The 15884-nt window shown below is 36.3% G+C and overlaps 1 protein-coding gene across 2 annotated transcripts; it reads right to left on the reverse strand.

Annotated features, from left to right (window-relative positions):
• Positions 1–1186: 1186 nt before the first annotated feature.
• Positions 1187–13322, reverse strand: QQT2 (P-loop containing nucleoside triphosphate hydrolases superfamily protein). 2 transcript variants are annotated; one of them, XM_088985423.1, is made up of 8 exons: positions 13104–13273; positions 12442–12569; positions 12189–12327; positions 11840–12066; positions 10375–10457; positions 10167–10245; positions 2546–2751; positions 1187–1827 (listed from the first exon to the last, which is right to left on the reverse strand). In XM_088985423.1, the coding sequence occupies exons 2-8, from the start codon at positions 12481–12483 to the stop codon at positions 1548–1550; spliced, it is 1056 nt and encodes a 351-aa protein (XP_088841549.1). In that variant the 5' UTR covers positions 12484–12569; positions 13104–13273; the 3' UTR covers positions 1187–1547. The 2 variants fall into 2 exon arrangements, with proteins under 2 accessions (XP_088841549.1, XP_088841548.1); XM_088985422.1 differs by having other exon boundaries at positions 10167–10457; positions 13104–13322.
• Positions 13323–15884: the final 2562 nt, after the last annotated feature.

A 15884-nucleotide genomic window follows, 5' to 3' on the forward strand; every position in this document is an offset into this window, starting at 1 on the left:
ATTCAATATCTGGACCATTTAATCTGTTCAAATTGGTTTCAACCCAAACCTGATCCATTGACAACTTTATTCTTAATGGACCATATATTGATTCAATCCAACACAATCCAATATAAATCTATTGTAAATGAGCCAGGTCCAATTCAATCCAATAAATACTTTAGAGCATTAAGTCTGAATTTATCCAATTTAATGTCTTATTATCCCTCCAATCCTTCCAAATTGATTTTGCTTTGACGGATCCAACCCAAAACCAATCCATTGACACCCATTACGATGAAACATTTCCTGCAACCATCCAAAAACCATCAATAATGAAATCATGCCAGTGTTTGAAAGAAAAGAAAAAATAAAACATATATCAACTGATGTTTGGTTATGCTCACATTTCAACGGGGTTGCATGCAACCATGGTCGCAGACTCGCAGGAAATCTTTTCTCGTTTTCATTATCATGACTACTGAATTAGCTGCAACAGTCCAAAGACTCCAAACAACTATTTTATTACACCATTCCATTACCCAAAAAAGCGAGACAAACAGCAAATAACAAACATGGAGAGAATAAGACACGATCAACTCAGCTTATTGACAAGAGAAAGACGACCAGATTTATCTCCACTTATGTTCTTAAATGGGTTTTCTTTTTTTTGCCCACATTATATAGACGGAGAGAAACTCAAGAGCATAGTATTTTATGGTATTTGGACAAACCTTTGCTTTTGAGCTTTGGGATGTGGAAAATAAATATGAGCCAAAGAAGCGCACCGTTAGTTTTATAAGAGTTGCCTTCAAAAACATAACAATCTAAACTCTAAACTCTAAAGCACCAAAACAAGGCTTCTTAGGCTTGTCCTTTTGGACTTTTCTGCTTTAAAAGCATAAACCCTGAAACTTATCCAAATGAAACCTTAATTCTAGATGCATTCCTCCAGAAATCTAAGAACTATATTAAAACTTGCCGCAGTCTATTGATCATACCACACAGGCGCCCCATCAGCAAATGCCTCATTAATTGCATTTGTGTATGTTCATTTTAGAGATTCCTGAAACAGGTAAGCGTTGATGTGGTGCCTAATGACGCTTATGTGTCACAAACGCTTTCATTAATTATTCTTCTCGGTTTTACAATCACACAAGTACAAAATGTTTAATGAATTAACGGAACCAAACACCCTCAAAATCTATTGTTTCATAAGACCCATTTTCATTAAAAACAGGAATGGGGAAAGGGATGGCGTTCCTCGTCCAGCCACTCCAACCGACCCCAGGAACCTGCTCTCTGGGATCATCAATCATAAAAGGATTCCAAGATGACATAGATTTTACAATAAGAACATGGACGATGGAACGAAAAATTTGCATCGGAAACATACAGACACCTGATCAATGTCCAATATAAACAAGTTGCCAGCACAAAAAACATCCAGCAAATATCAAATCCAACTCAATATGGGCAAATAGTCCAACTCTTTGAACCATCAAGTATTGCTTAAAGGTTCTTGTGTGCAGGTGTTACTTCGAGAGGCTACATCAAGGAAATCGCAGTTAGAAGGAGAACCTGGCGACCTCTTCATCTTCACCCTCATCAATTTCATCTTCCTCCTCCTCGGTGAACCTCTCATAATCATCTTCCTCGTCTTCCTCTTCTCCTTCCCCATCTTCATCCAAAATGGTCTTACTACTATCCTTGTCCTTCAAACCTGTACTCAACACCACTGTTTGTCCTTGAGACTTCTCCATGTCCTTCCTCAGTTTATCCATGTTTTCTCGCCGCCGCTCTTCTTCTAACCGTTGTTTATCTGCCCGTCTCTTATCAAGATCAGCCCTGAAAACACAGATCACTCCAAATAAGTTCACAATATATCCAAAATCAGATAACGGAAAAAGAAGCCAGGCCCATCCAAATCAAATTCCCTATTTTAACTGCCAAGTATGGCTGCAACTGCAAATGGATCAGATTTGACTTGGCTGTACCTAGACCCAAACTTGATCCATTAATATTTGAATTTGAAACTGAATTCGAATCAAATCTTACCGTTAGATCCATTATATTTCTTGGATGGGATTCAGATATTAAATATCATTAATAAATTAAACTAAAAATAAATATGATATCATATCATGGATACAATGACAGGAAAATACTTGTACAGAGAAAAAACAAAGTGTCAAAGGTTAAGTCCATATCAAGTCCTTCCCTCCCAAGACCCCGAAAGCTGGGACCAAGATTGGGCAATGGCCATTTTAGACTTTAACCTATGACTCTTTAGTAAACATACAACATTTAAACCAGCTTTACAACTAGATAAATATTTTTTTTTCTTTTCTTTTGTATCAATTACAAGAAACATAAATGTTCAAATATCATTGGATTAGATACCAGATCAGATTGCAATGGAACCATAGTCAGTCCAATTATAAACAGATTGAATTTGGATCACCTTAATCAGATCAGGTTCAAATTCAGATTCAGACAAAATGATAAATATTTACAGTTGTAACTTTAAAGAGGAAGCAAAAGAAAGATGTCTTGTAGGCAGTACTTGTAAGTATCCATGTAGTCGTTAGCACTAGCTTCAATGACCTTAAAGAAGGCTTCCATTCCAGCACCTGAAACTGCAGAAACTCCAACAGAACGGAGATTTTTATAGAACTCGTCAAGCACAAGAGAGAGGCTCCTTGTCAGGGTCGATGTGTATGAGTTGTCAGACTCTAAGGCAGCATGAAATACCTCAAAATCTTCCATCCACTGTTTCCGCAACCCACAGTTGAGGTGAACATAATACATAATTGAAAAAAAAAAACAATTATTCATATAAAACAAGTAACATAAAAGGACAAAAAGAAATAGAGAGATCCACCTGCATCCATGTATGCGCACTAAATAGTGGAAAATTTACTATTCTAGAAGAGGGTAACAAGATTGTACTGTATTAATATGTTAAAGAAATCTGATGACCAGATGCATACAACAGCCCCCTCCACAAAACTGAAAAAGGCATAAAGCTGTTGCTATATAGAAACAGCCCCTTCTGCATGCAACTTGACAAGTTTGATCCATCTACCTTATCTGTAATCAAGATAGGTGCCATGATCTCCCTAATCTCATTAGTATAATAGGAAGGGGAAATGGACCCCACATGCAATTTTAATCCACCTAATCGCATTACTTAAATCTGCTTCAATAACCAAGGTCCCAACCTTTCCTTTATTACTTCTATAAATAATTGAACCTGAGGCTGAAATGAAATCCTATAATGTGATAAACTTAAAAAAAAAAAAGCATATGTTTCATCTCAATAGAAATAGAAATGGAGCATATAACCCCAGAAATTTAAGAGAAGAAATAGGAATGGTGCACGAACACAAGATAATTAAATACTGACCTATGTAATTCTGCTGTATTTATAATAATTTAGATGTTTCTGTGTTGCTTAAGAAAAACAGACCATTGTAGATGGCTGGGAATTTACAGAACGAGACATGAATAACACAAAAAATATCTCAGATCAAGAGAGATAGATGTTTGAATTGTTGAGAGATTATTCCGAAGCAGAAAAGAAAACAGGTAGGAGATGTCCATGTTATGGTATTGAAGTTGAATAAAGTCCTTTAGCCCCCTTTTCTGTTCCTGAAATATCTGAATATGATACCCAGACATGGAATCCTGGATATGGACACAGGAAATGAGTATATGACTCCCCACTTCCCAAAATCCTTAACATAGATATGGGTACACCGGTACAGGTATCCTATGTAATAATACACTTACATCATGATTTTATATCTAATTTTTTAAGCTAATTCCATTTTTCAAGACTCATCTCCTTCCAAATTTAATTAAATGTCTTAACATGTTTAGATATTTTTATGATATAACTTGTTAAAACTTAAAACACACCACTTTACATTTTTTAAGTGTGAATGTTTTAGAGAAATCCAGAAGTATCCATGCAGCATCCAGTATTGTGTACAATACTTACTAGGTATGACACTTTTTTTATTGTCAAAGATACAATACTGGTGTGCTAGGCTTGAAGAGGTATCCAGGTAATGTTCACAAGGATTATATGATTTGGTTCAGGACCTGGGTGGTGGTTCAACCCCAATGAAATAAACTCTTTTACACAAATGTTTAAAGGCCTAATTAACAGAGTTTGGGATGCAAACGAAGATGGTACATATGTGTTCCAGAGATTCTGTAAGATATTCAAAGCCTCAAAGGTAATAAAAGGATATATGCATAACCCTACTAGCTTTACACACAGGGAAGAGATGTTTTTTTTCCAATGGGAACACAATTTATACTGTCAAACCATATAAATGTAATGATTCATGAGAAAACCGGGGAGTCTCAATTCTTACTTTGATTTCACAATGTCACAGCACTTAACTAACATTCGCACATTTGTGGCTGCTGCACTGTGCCACATAAACTGAAGTTGCAGACAGGAGCCAAATAGCAGCTGAGGCATCAATACCATGAGATTTTGAAACAATACCAACAGATGCAAAAGAATTCCCTCTTGAAAAACTTCTTTTGCAGTCTTGTGGTCATTAAAGAATTCACTCTCTTTCTCCTTGCTAAAGTATAGTCAGCAAGAGTTCTAACCAAGAACTAGAAGTACAACCATACAAATACCCTAAAAAACAAATTTTCACAATCATGTGCTCAGGATCCTTTTAAACATTTGGGCACATGAACTTTAAGTATACTTTCTTAAAATCCATAAGAACTATAAAATAATAAGGAAAATCACAAAGTATTGATAAAATATGTTCAAGATTTAGAGAGTTGAAAAGTAATATTAGTTTAAATAGATAAAAAAACCATGTAATAAGAAATTAAGCAGAGTTCAGATACACATTCCCCAATACAAAGTCTGAGATTTTTTATTTGTTTAAATGGATGAAAGAGGAGTAGCATGCTGCGGAAATTGGTTCTCCTTATTTATCCTTTTTTCTTCATTTTTAATCTTTGTGAGGTTCTGTATGCATGATTGGTTAGTATCGTTTTCAAACCATAAAGCACATAAAGTGCTAGCTGACAAGACATTTAAATTTCAAAACTCAAATTACAGCATTAGGTAGGATCTATTGACAGTTTGAAGGCAGTCATAAGAGAACTTTTGGATGAGATAAGTATACCATTAGACACTTAATGGCCGAGGAGAAAAGGTAAAGGGCAACTGTGGAAGAAAAGGTGGAAATTGTATAATCCTGTACAGAGAATGAACCTTGAGGGAAGGCATACCCTTCAAGCAAAGAACCAGATCATGGTCCACCGTCTAAGTCCAACTCCAGTTCACCCCAACCTAGGGTCAGACATACTAGGTTTAAACATAAGGATGAGTAGGTAGTGATCATTATGTTGGTTCCTCGATGATGTCTCAAAAATGTTTGATCCCAACAATTAATCTCAACACAAAAGAAACCATAGGAAAAATGGAACCACATAAGACCATACTCTAGCGGCTGGTTAGAGAAGATGAGACACCGTAAGAGTCTTTTGACCATCAAGTTTGTGAAAATCCTGCATGTTTCAGATAACTCCCTGAATCTTCTAAATTGGTTCTTTATATGGTGTAATCAGGAAAGAATGAGAGAGATTGAAGTGTTGCAAACGGGTGATAAAGTGTCTGATCCAACAACAGTGATGAAGATCCCAGAAAAGGATAAGTACCAAATGGGAATGGAAACTCAGAGGCACCGGCAGTGTACTAGTGTATGAAGAGGTTTGGTGGAAGAAGAGGTTTAATTTATTTTACTGCAGTCAATGCTTGGAAACCATAGGGCATTGTTCCTTGCACTCCAAACAGAAGATGCTACTGAAAATGAGAGAACAATCAAAAGGCCTAATTCTTGTCTCTCTCCTAACTGGTGTATGTTGTGTAAATCCAATAATGAGAGTTGCCATCACTTACTGATCTCTTGCCCTTTTGTTGTAGAGATTTGGCTTTAGTTTTTCTCTTTGTTTGGGTGCAGATGGACCTCACCATCAGAGGTTAATATGCTATCCGACCCCTCCTTGCTTACGTGGCCCAAAAAAGGGGAAGAATAATGTGGAGATGTGTTAGAGAAACCTTGGTGTGGACTATATGGGAAGAGAGGAATGCTAGAGTATTCTCAGAAAAAGAGAAGCAAAGAAGCTGTTAGGAATTGTGCAATGGTCAGGGTAATCCATTGGATAAGACTTTGGAGTTGTTCTCCCAATTCTCCTTTGATGATGTCTACAGGAAATGGGAATTAATTGCCAAAAGTTCTTCAAGAAAGTTAAGTGTGGTGATTCCTTGGTTACCTCCAACAGAAGGCTTTGTTAAACTGAACTTTGATGGGAGCAGTCAAGGTAATCCAGGCCCCACTGGTATAGGAGGGGTATTAAGAGATTCGGAAGATAAACTTACAGCTTTGTTTTCCGGCCCTGTGGGTTTGGGTGCCTCTCTCAAAGCAGAGTTGTTGGCAGCATTACAAGGGGTGCAGATTGCCAATGAGTTACATCTAGCAAATGTGGTGATAGAAGGGGATTCAGAAGTGGTGGTGAGGTGGCTAAAGAACCCGGACTCTAAAATCTGGTGCTACAGGAATGAAATGAAGAAGTTTAAGTGGCTTACTAGGAACATAAAATCTCAGGATACAATGGGTGAGGAGATCTGCAAATGGGATGGCGGATGCTTTGGCTAAGCAAGGGGTAAATAAGGATTTATTGTTTTGGGATCCATTGTAATTTCTTTGCTTTTACAGAGAGGTAGCATCTCGTGCCTCTTTAAGGGATGCTTGTAAAGCCTTTTCTTGAAATTTAATAAAAGCTCACCTCGTTCATCAAAAAAAGAAAAGAAAAAGAAAAAACAACCAGAATATGGGCAGAGGAGGTTGAACTGCAGAATTCTACTGCAGTTGATGAAAGAGTGGTGGCCTCAGCCTGGATTGAGAAAACATTTTGGTGGTTGGCAAGTTGTTAGGAATATCCTTTATGGGCACACAAAAGGAGCCATGGTTTTATTTATGGAAATCAAGATGAGGAATACACGTGGCAGAGTGGAGGCAACAGCTACTCCTGAACAATGAAATCCAAGAAGGTAAATGAGATACATCAACTGGAGTGGACCTTGCAGGAAAGGGGAGAGAGTAGCTCATGCTGGAGTATATCAAATCATGTTACTCATCAATATGAAAGTCATTTTTAACAGTAGAAAAAAAAAAAGAATTTTATTGATCAAAATAAGAAAAAAAAAAGTAAATGTGGGTGAGGTGGTAGCACCCAACCCTAGAAAAGCCATAAACTTTTTTTTTATCAGCAACACAGAAAAGATTTCATTAATTATGAGAAAAACATGATTACAACAAGAAGTTGTAAAATAAACCAGCTATAGAAGCTGTCCCAGTTCAGTACTACATTTGAGCCCAAAAGGCCAAAACATATGTGCTCTATGTACCCTTTGCTTGGCTAAGCTACTTGCCAAGCTATTTCCTCACCCATTTCACTCAGATTAACATGTCCTGTGGCAACCACTTGTATATTCTGAAATCATTCCTCAAATGCCATGCCACCCCCTCCTTTTTAACCAGCCACTAATACCCAGTTCTTTTGCCTTCTCAACCCCAAACACTGCAGCCAAAAACTCTGATCTTGCCACATCACCCTGCTCCACAGGGCCAGAGTATAAAGCAATTATCTTCCTGCTTCATACCTAATGACCCCCCCAATACCTGAGGGACCTGGGTTACCCAAACAGCTCCTATCAAAATTCAGTTTCTTCCAACCATTTATTGGGGGAGACCAAACCTCGACATTCTCTTTGATTATCTTTGTTAATAACATTTAATAGAAAAAAGATGACATTAATTGTGTCTATTAGCTGCTAACTTGTGTTGAATAAGCAAGGATAAAGTGACAAAAGTGTCATTGAAGAATCCATGAAGTGTCGGAACCAGACACATGTCTGAAACAGACACAGAGACTCCATGCAACATTGCCGACAAGAAACAAAAAGGGAGGTCTGCAATAGGTACTGTGGAAGAAAAGGTACTTTTTTTTCAGTTGGGAGAAAAAGTACTTTAGATGGATAGTTCTACATTCAATTGGAACCCATGGGAGACTTTTATGATGCAAGCTGGTTCTGGAGGTATCCAATTGAAAATTTGGAGCTTTTTTTTTTTTTTTTTTGGGGGGGGGTGGTGATTATGCTGCGTAATACCATAGAAGATCAGAACAATTGGATACAATTTAGTGTCTGTGGCCCTATCAGAATAACCTCAAGGCATATTCTCAGATGGAACTTGAAGCAATTTGAAATGTCTAGGAATGTCCCCTGATGGATAAGTGGGAACTTTAGTATTATAAGGTTTTCCTTTGAAAATAAAAGTGGTGCAAGGGTTGATTCTAGGGCAATATTAGGTAAACGGGTCTCAATCCAACAAAACCTCTCTCCTTTTCTGTAAACATTTGAGGACATGTCACCAGATGATGTTCTCCTCACAATTGTGTACAGAAAATAAGAGAGAGAGATAGAGAGAGAGAGAGAGAGAGGTCTGGACTTGAGAACATTTAACACATCCTGCTGTAGGACCAGCTCAGTTCTAGTCCTTAGAGAATGTGAACGGTCTTCTTGGATCAGAATTTTATGGCTGTTGATGGCTGTAATGGTTTATTGAAGGAATAAGAGAGAAAATAGGGAGAGAAAGAAGAGAGAAAATACCTGGAATCACTCACAGGGTGCCTAGAATCACTCTAGGGCATGGGAATCACTCACCATAGCTAGCATAATCTGAAGAAAACTCAATAAACTTCATTGCCTTTGTGTAAAACGTCCATACACATTTATACTCTAAACTTATAATAATCCTAGGAGTCAAACTGTTAGACTCATAATAGTCTTAGGAGTCAAACTATTAGACTCAATAATCCTAGTAGGACTCAAACTAAGTTGTCATATCCTATTTCAATTCAAAGAAGACTCAATAACTCTAGTCCTACTTATGCAGTGACTTTGATATTTTAAACATAAACAAACTATAACTATACAAATTAAACCCTATCAATGGACCCCACAGAAAATTACAAAATGACAAAAAATACCCCTACTGTCCAAAAATACAGAAATACATAAATTTTCATAAAATTCCAATTTTGACTCTTCAGCTCCTGCATCACATCCCGATATGCAGAAAATATGGAGATCTACACTTGATTGTGAGCCATTACCAGTCAATGTCTTATGAGACAGATGTTTGGAAAGGTATCATGCAGGTTAAGAGTCTTAGAGATGACTTTATCAAACAAATTGCGCCATCTGAAATCTCCCAAATTTTCTTTTGTTTGCTGGGTAGGGGACTGATTTTTGCACCTTAAATTGCCAAGACTTCTCAACATTGCTTAGTATCAGGTTGCCACAATCAAAGATTGTCATAACAATAATGTGGTTTGCATACCATGTCTCCAACGAAATGTTAATCATTGAAGGGTTGGTACATTGGTTTTCTTAACAGGAAGAGAAATCAATTTGTTATCTCCCTTTGCAATGCCAACACACTCTTTTCATCTAGTCTCATTTTGTTTAGGATAAAACAGATGCCCCATGGATATTCCAAGCTAATTTCATCATGGCTAGTGTGGGATTTTTTTGTGCTAGGGGACCTATTCTCTAGAACTTCCTTTTGCCTTATGTTGGTGCATTTGTTAAGAACTAAAATCTCACATTTCTTAAAGAGAACAGAGTTGTAACTGGTATCTTTATTGGTAGGAGTAGGATTATTAGGATGTTGACAATGGATGCTAACCCCCCAAGGACTTTGAAGGCTTTTCATTCTATCATTTTAGAGACAGGAGGATATTTTGCTTAGTTCATCTTCTGATGCATAGGGAGTATAGGTGTATTTGTGTAATATCTCTGTGACTTGTTCTTCTAACTTATTGTTCATGCAATGCCTTTTCTATTTTGGGGCATGTCCCCTATATTTTATGTGATATAAAAACATGATACATCTCTTCACCAATTATCAGAAATATACATATATATAATCATCAAATTATGCCTATGAAAGAACATTTCCAGGGTCAATAACCACAAACATATAACCATGATGCTTTCTGTTGCCACAGTTGGTGCTCAGTAGATGATAAATTAGCATTAGACATATTCAATCAAATTATTAAGCAAGCCATACCTCCAGAGCAAACTCATGTTTGGCAATGTCTGTCTTGTTAAAAGCCAAAATCAGAGGCAAACGTGTTTTGTAGAGTATGCTGCATGCATAAAGCATGTTACTCATGAAAGTAACCGGGCTTGCTGAACGAGGGGTATCAACCACATATGTAATAACTGTAGGAAAAGTTGAAGCAAAAGCCTCAGTAATTATTGCTCCAGAAGCTGACCATGTGAAAATCTCAATTTGACCAGGAGTGTCCACAAGAACGTAATCAAGCTGATCTGCTCGCTTCTCAATAACTGATATAACCTGAAATTAGACACTCACTAATAAAACTTAAACACATTTTTGCAAGGGATAGAAATATGCATTAGGAATTCCACACAGCTTCTGTCTTGACCCAATGGTTTTGACAAGGATGTAGTGTTAGAACCCAGACAGATGGATCTCTTGTACCAAAATTCTAAAACCCCCAGTGCTTCTATAGTATCCAATCTAAAGATCTCATTTCAAACAGTTGAAAATTACACCTACAGTAATTCAGATAATGCAAGAAAAGAAGAAAAAGAGAGAAGAAGAAAGAAGTTTCAACAATAGGTTGTGGAAGAATAAAAGAAGGGAAGAGAGAAAAGAAGAATTTGAACCTCTCTCTCTAGCCCCTTTCATCACTTTTATTAATAATTCTAAGTCAGTACAATTACTTGGATGCCCTTAATGGGGCGGCCAGCACTAAGAAATGATTAAAGAAAATAAAAGAAGGCCCATAACTAAGAAACATAATTTTTAAATACTACTTAAAAGAAATAAAGAACACTAAGGCCCATTCTCACTATATAAACATCTATCAAAATCTCTTTTTCCTGATAAAATGGATGCACCACATAGTTTTCAAGGCACCAAGGTGAGGCTAGGCAATGTGGAGCACCTAAGTCACCTAGGTGGGTGACTCGGCATCGCCAATGGATTTTTTATGTAAAAAACATAGGTCCTACGGTAGTTCCCTAGGTACCATAATTATATTTCCTTAATAATTATTCATAATTTTCATAAGAAAATTAGAAAGTTCATGTTAAAGTATAGAAAATCAACATATTCATGAGAAGAAAAAGAAGGAAAATAAAATTCAAAAAAATACAGAAGCTCAACCCTTATTTTTGTTAGAGGAAAAGAAAAAAGAAAAAGAAAATGTAGAAGAAGAAGAAGAATATATGGAAGAAGAAAATGTGTTGATTAGACAAAAATTTTAAGTTCTTCCTTATTGGTTCAGGTTATGAAGTCTTTGGGGGTTGATTAGACAAAACAGTTAGCAATGTTTGTGTTGATTAAACCCTAACAAATAAGAAAATAATGAAAAGAAATTAGTATATAAACACACAAAATGAATATTTTAGTTTAATAATGTCTATTTTATAATTAAATCTCAAAACATAAAGAACAAAAAAGTATTTTATAATGGAAAGTACAAAACAGATCGGTGATTAGGTGAGGCAAGCCTCAAAGTGTGCCTTGTTGCCTAGGTGTCAAGTTTTGATGCAAGAAATCTTCTATATAGGCGCATAAAAATAGCACAAAAAAAATGAGTACTACAAGTATGGCAGAGTTGAGCCTGATCAAGATTAGAAAGAAGCCTATTGACCTAAAGAAAGAAATATTATAGAACAGAATAAAACCTCATATTAGCAAAGCCCTACCTCATCAAACTTGGTAGAAAACAAGTTTAACGATGTGAGTATTCCCCCATTAGGTCCAAGATTGAACTGCTTCATTACTTCCTTGTACCGAACAGTGTCTCTTATATCAATGTTTGCACCAAAAGGAAGTGTCATAACAGCAGGGTCAAGGTTTAATACGTATCCCCGAAGATTTGAAGCTTGTATATGGCAAACCAACCGATGAAGAAAAGTCGTTTTTCCACTCCCTGAAATAACCCCAAATCCATGCTCAACTCTTTTAGCACTAAATAATACGGTTATTTAATAAACTCCATCGGTGTCATAAATTCGGGAGAGAATTAGAAGTTAAGAAATGTAAATGACGTGCCTGCCATTCCAACAACAATGACAATAACTGGTTTCCGTTTAAAATTAGTTGACAAACTGCCCGCTTGACCAGAGGAAGATTCCTCAATTTGTAGTTTCTCCATCGACTTGGCAAGATCATATTTCTCTTTTCCCTTTGACTTAAAAATAAGAAAAATTATAAAGAACATTTGGAGTAAGTTCTAACTCGCGTAATACAACTTAACACAACAAATAAGAATTAAAGTTTCATAAGAAAAGGAAAAAGTAGGTACTTGGATGCTCGAAGGTTCCTGGGAATCCATTTGCGCTGCCATGCCTAGCCGTTTTCAATCCGAATTGCAGGAATTAGTATCAATGTCCAGTTATCAGCAATGAAGTGCCATTGAAGACTTTCTGAAAGCTGACAAGGAAAAAACCAATAAAATTTCCATTAGGATTTCTAATAGAAAAAACACCAACAGCATTTGTTAAAAGGAGAATAGCTTGTTCATCTTACTTGTCAGAAAATAAATAAGAAACCAAACATTCCAACACAGGAAGTTGTTCTTTCAACAAACAAAAGAAACCAAGGAGAAATTTCGAGGTTTCACTGATAAGATTATTCGGCTTGAAGAAGCTAAAGAATATATCCAAATCATTGTACTTCAACTCCTACAGGCAAGTACAGAAAGAAGTGATGCAAGAGAAGGTAAGGTCTCCTTTGAACCGGAGAGGCAGCGAGACTATGAGGGATTACTCCTAGCGATAGATTTGAATGCTGAGTGTTAGGAGTGTTAAAAAATACCGTCCTATTGGACAACAGCAGTAACAGACAGAGTAGGGTATAAGATAGATGGTTGCTCGATTCTCCTTCTTGAACTTCGGTTCTGAAGTACTAGAACGAAACAAGTAGTGAAAAGCCTAGGGGAAAAAACGAACGAGAGAGAGAGCTAACCTTTCAAGTTTCAAGTTTCAAGTTTCTATCCAGCCAGTGAATCGCGGTTTTTCCGGCGAGTTATTATGGCGGTGTCCGACTGGGGAAACGACGGAAGGAAATAAGGTCGAAACTCGAAAGTCGAAAGCCGTAGCCTAGCCTCGTTCTACCTTGAGAATTGAGGATGTTTCGAGTGATGTTGTTAAGAGAATCTGACTCGTCCGCGCAAGAGCTCCCAGCCGCCCGATCTGCTTGATATCATATGGGGCTTTGGTGAAAGGTGGACGATACCGCTAGTGAAAGGTGGGTTATACTTGGACTGGATTTGGTCCAATCCGATCCGGTCCCATGTGAGCTGATTATAAATGGACACGGTCCAATTCAGTCCAATGAATATTTTGGACTATTTTGGATCGGTCCAGAGACTGTCCAATCTGTTCAAATTACTGTTAATTTAGATTGGTTTCAACTCAAACCTGGTCTATTGACACCTATGTTCTTATCTTCTATCAAGGGACCAGATATTGGCTCAGTCCAATATAAATTCATTATGGACTGGTCTATTGACACCTATGTTCTTATCTTCTATCAAGGGACCAGATATTGGCTCAATCCAATATAAATTCATTATGGACGGACCAGGTCCAATCCAAAATGTCATATTGGTCCGTCCAGTCCATCCAAATTTAATATGTCTTATTGGTCCATCCAATCCGTCCAAATGGATTTTGATTTGGATGGAGTCCAACCCAAAACCGGTCCATTGACACTCCTAACTATACCGTTATATTAGCGGGGATTTGTTAAGTTAAAAAATAAACAATATAAACATGTAAGAGTATATAATTGTTTTATATAATAATTAATAATTATTTATATTTCATATACTATTATTAATAATTTTTTATAATATAAAAATAATAATAATAAATTTAAATATGGCTATTTATCAAATTTAGGAATTTTCCCTATTTCCCTCCTCGTAGAATCTGCCTGAATGGGGCGGGAATGGAGATAGGAAAATTTTCATCCCTATTGGCGAGGACGGTGTGGGGACAGGGAGAGCACTCCCTACCCACAGGAAGCCCAATCCCCATCCCATGGGATCCCCGCTAATATATATGTATATATACGCATACGTTTATATATGTAAATATATACACATACATCTATATGTTAATATTTTTAAAAATATGGTTGAATATGTTTAAATCTTTTCTAATAGGATTGTAAATTTTAATTATTTTATTTATATTTTTAAATAAACTAAAAAATAAAAAACATAACGATTGACATTATAAAGAATCACAAGGAGTAGGGACCCCTGCGGGGATGGGAATCCCCATGGAGACGGGGATGGGGATAACTTTTTCCCCATTAGAGGGGAAGGGATTTTCATGGGGACGGGGATGGGGAGAGGCTCCTCATCCCCACCCCGCCACATTGCCATTCCTAATCAAACTAATGAAACTGACCAACCTGATTTTTAGTATTTTCAATCAGCTTTGGTTCAAGAATTTCCCAACTCAACTGAGTTGGATCGGTTTTGCTTTGGCCATTTGTAAACTAACTAAAATCGAATGACCCAACGATGGATATATATTAATATTTTATATTTTAAATATATTTTTTAATACACGAAAGTGGAAAAATTCCAATATTTCTTAAGCTAAAATATTTTATATCATAAATTTAATTTTTAAATGTATTTTTTAACAATGCCATTGTATTTTTTTTTTAATTTAAACTTAATTTTTAAATCTTTTGAATTGACCGCTAAATCAAAAATTGACCCAAACCAATATAACCTAAGTGACCAATTCCCCAACATGACCACGTTGATTTGGATGGCCAAACAACCTACGACTGAATCGAACCAACCTGTGAACAATAGTTTAATCTCCAATAATTATTAAAAATTTATACAAAAAATACACAATAAATTAAATTTAAAAATCTAAATAGCAATAGTTTAAACTCCAATAATTATTGAAAATTTTCTATTAAATAACAAAATGAAAAAAAAAATATTTATACATAATTATTGAAAATATAATTATAAAAAACAATAAATAATTACTAAAATATAATAAATATTAATTTTAGTATATATAAATATATAATAAATATAGATTAAGTATTTTAAATTATTATTAATAAACATTAAATTTTTTGAAAGTTATTTTCTAGAATTATTAATTGGTATATATGAAATTAGGTATTTACAATATTATTAATTTATAGAAATAATATCATTATTTAATTTTAAAATATTAATTACTTGTTGAATTTAATAATCCATAAAATTATAGTACTATTAATACATAATTTTGTTATTTTAACTATTTGATGTAGCGCAATCCGGTCACTCCTAGCTAGCGCTCGCGTGGCTCCTAAGAGGTACCTGAGACAAGAGGAAAGAGGAAGAACTCCTGGGGGGTTTCCCGGCGGGAACGCTCCGATGCTTAAGTTAGTATTGTGTGTAAGAAGCAAAAGGAAAACAAAGGCCATGAGTGCAGGTTGTGCAGATGATTCGAAGATAACTTGTTCCTTGAGAATAAGCCCCTTATAACTGAATTATATTGCTTCAGGCCCTCTGACTTCTGACAGGGTAGGTATAACCGCCACTATCAGTCTGCCACAGCCGTTATAGGCAAGGCTGAGGTGGCACGATCGGGGCCTGCTGTCCACAGATTTTTCGGGTACGACGGTCGAGCAGGAAGCCCTCCTGTGGTATACCGAACTACCCTCCCACGAATTACCCTGAGCTCGGTTGTCCTTTGAGTGACGGGCCGCCTGTAG

The sequence above is a fragment of the Nelumbo lutea genome, chromosome 4, assembly GCF_056320005.1.
Source record: "Nelumbo lutea isolate HS-2025 chromosome 4, American lotus-T2T, whole genome shotgun sequence".
NCBI lineage: Eukaryota > Viridiplantae > Streptophyta > Magnoliopsida > Proteales > Nelumbonaceae > Nelumbo > Nelumbo lutea.

Bases quoted from the DNA above. Each gene is read 5' to 3' on its own strand.
- QQT2 (XM_088985422.1), bottom strand. From the start codon at position 12,483: ATGGCAGCGCAAATGGATTCCCAGGAACCTTCGAGCATCCAA. The intron at 12,328-12,441 runs GTACCTACTTTT...CTTATTTTTAAG, and splicing joins AGGAACCTTCGAGCATCCAA to TCAAAGGGAAAAGAGAAATA. The intron at 12,067-12,188 runs GCACGTCATTTA...GGGTTATTTCAG, and splicing joins CATTGTTGTTGGAATGGCAG to GGAGTGGAAAAACGACTTTT.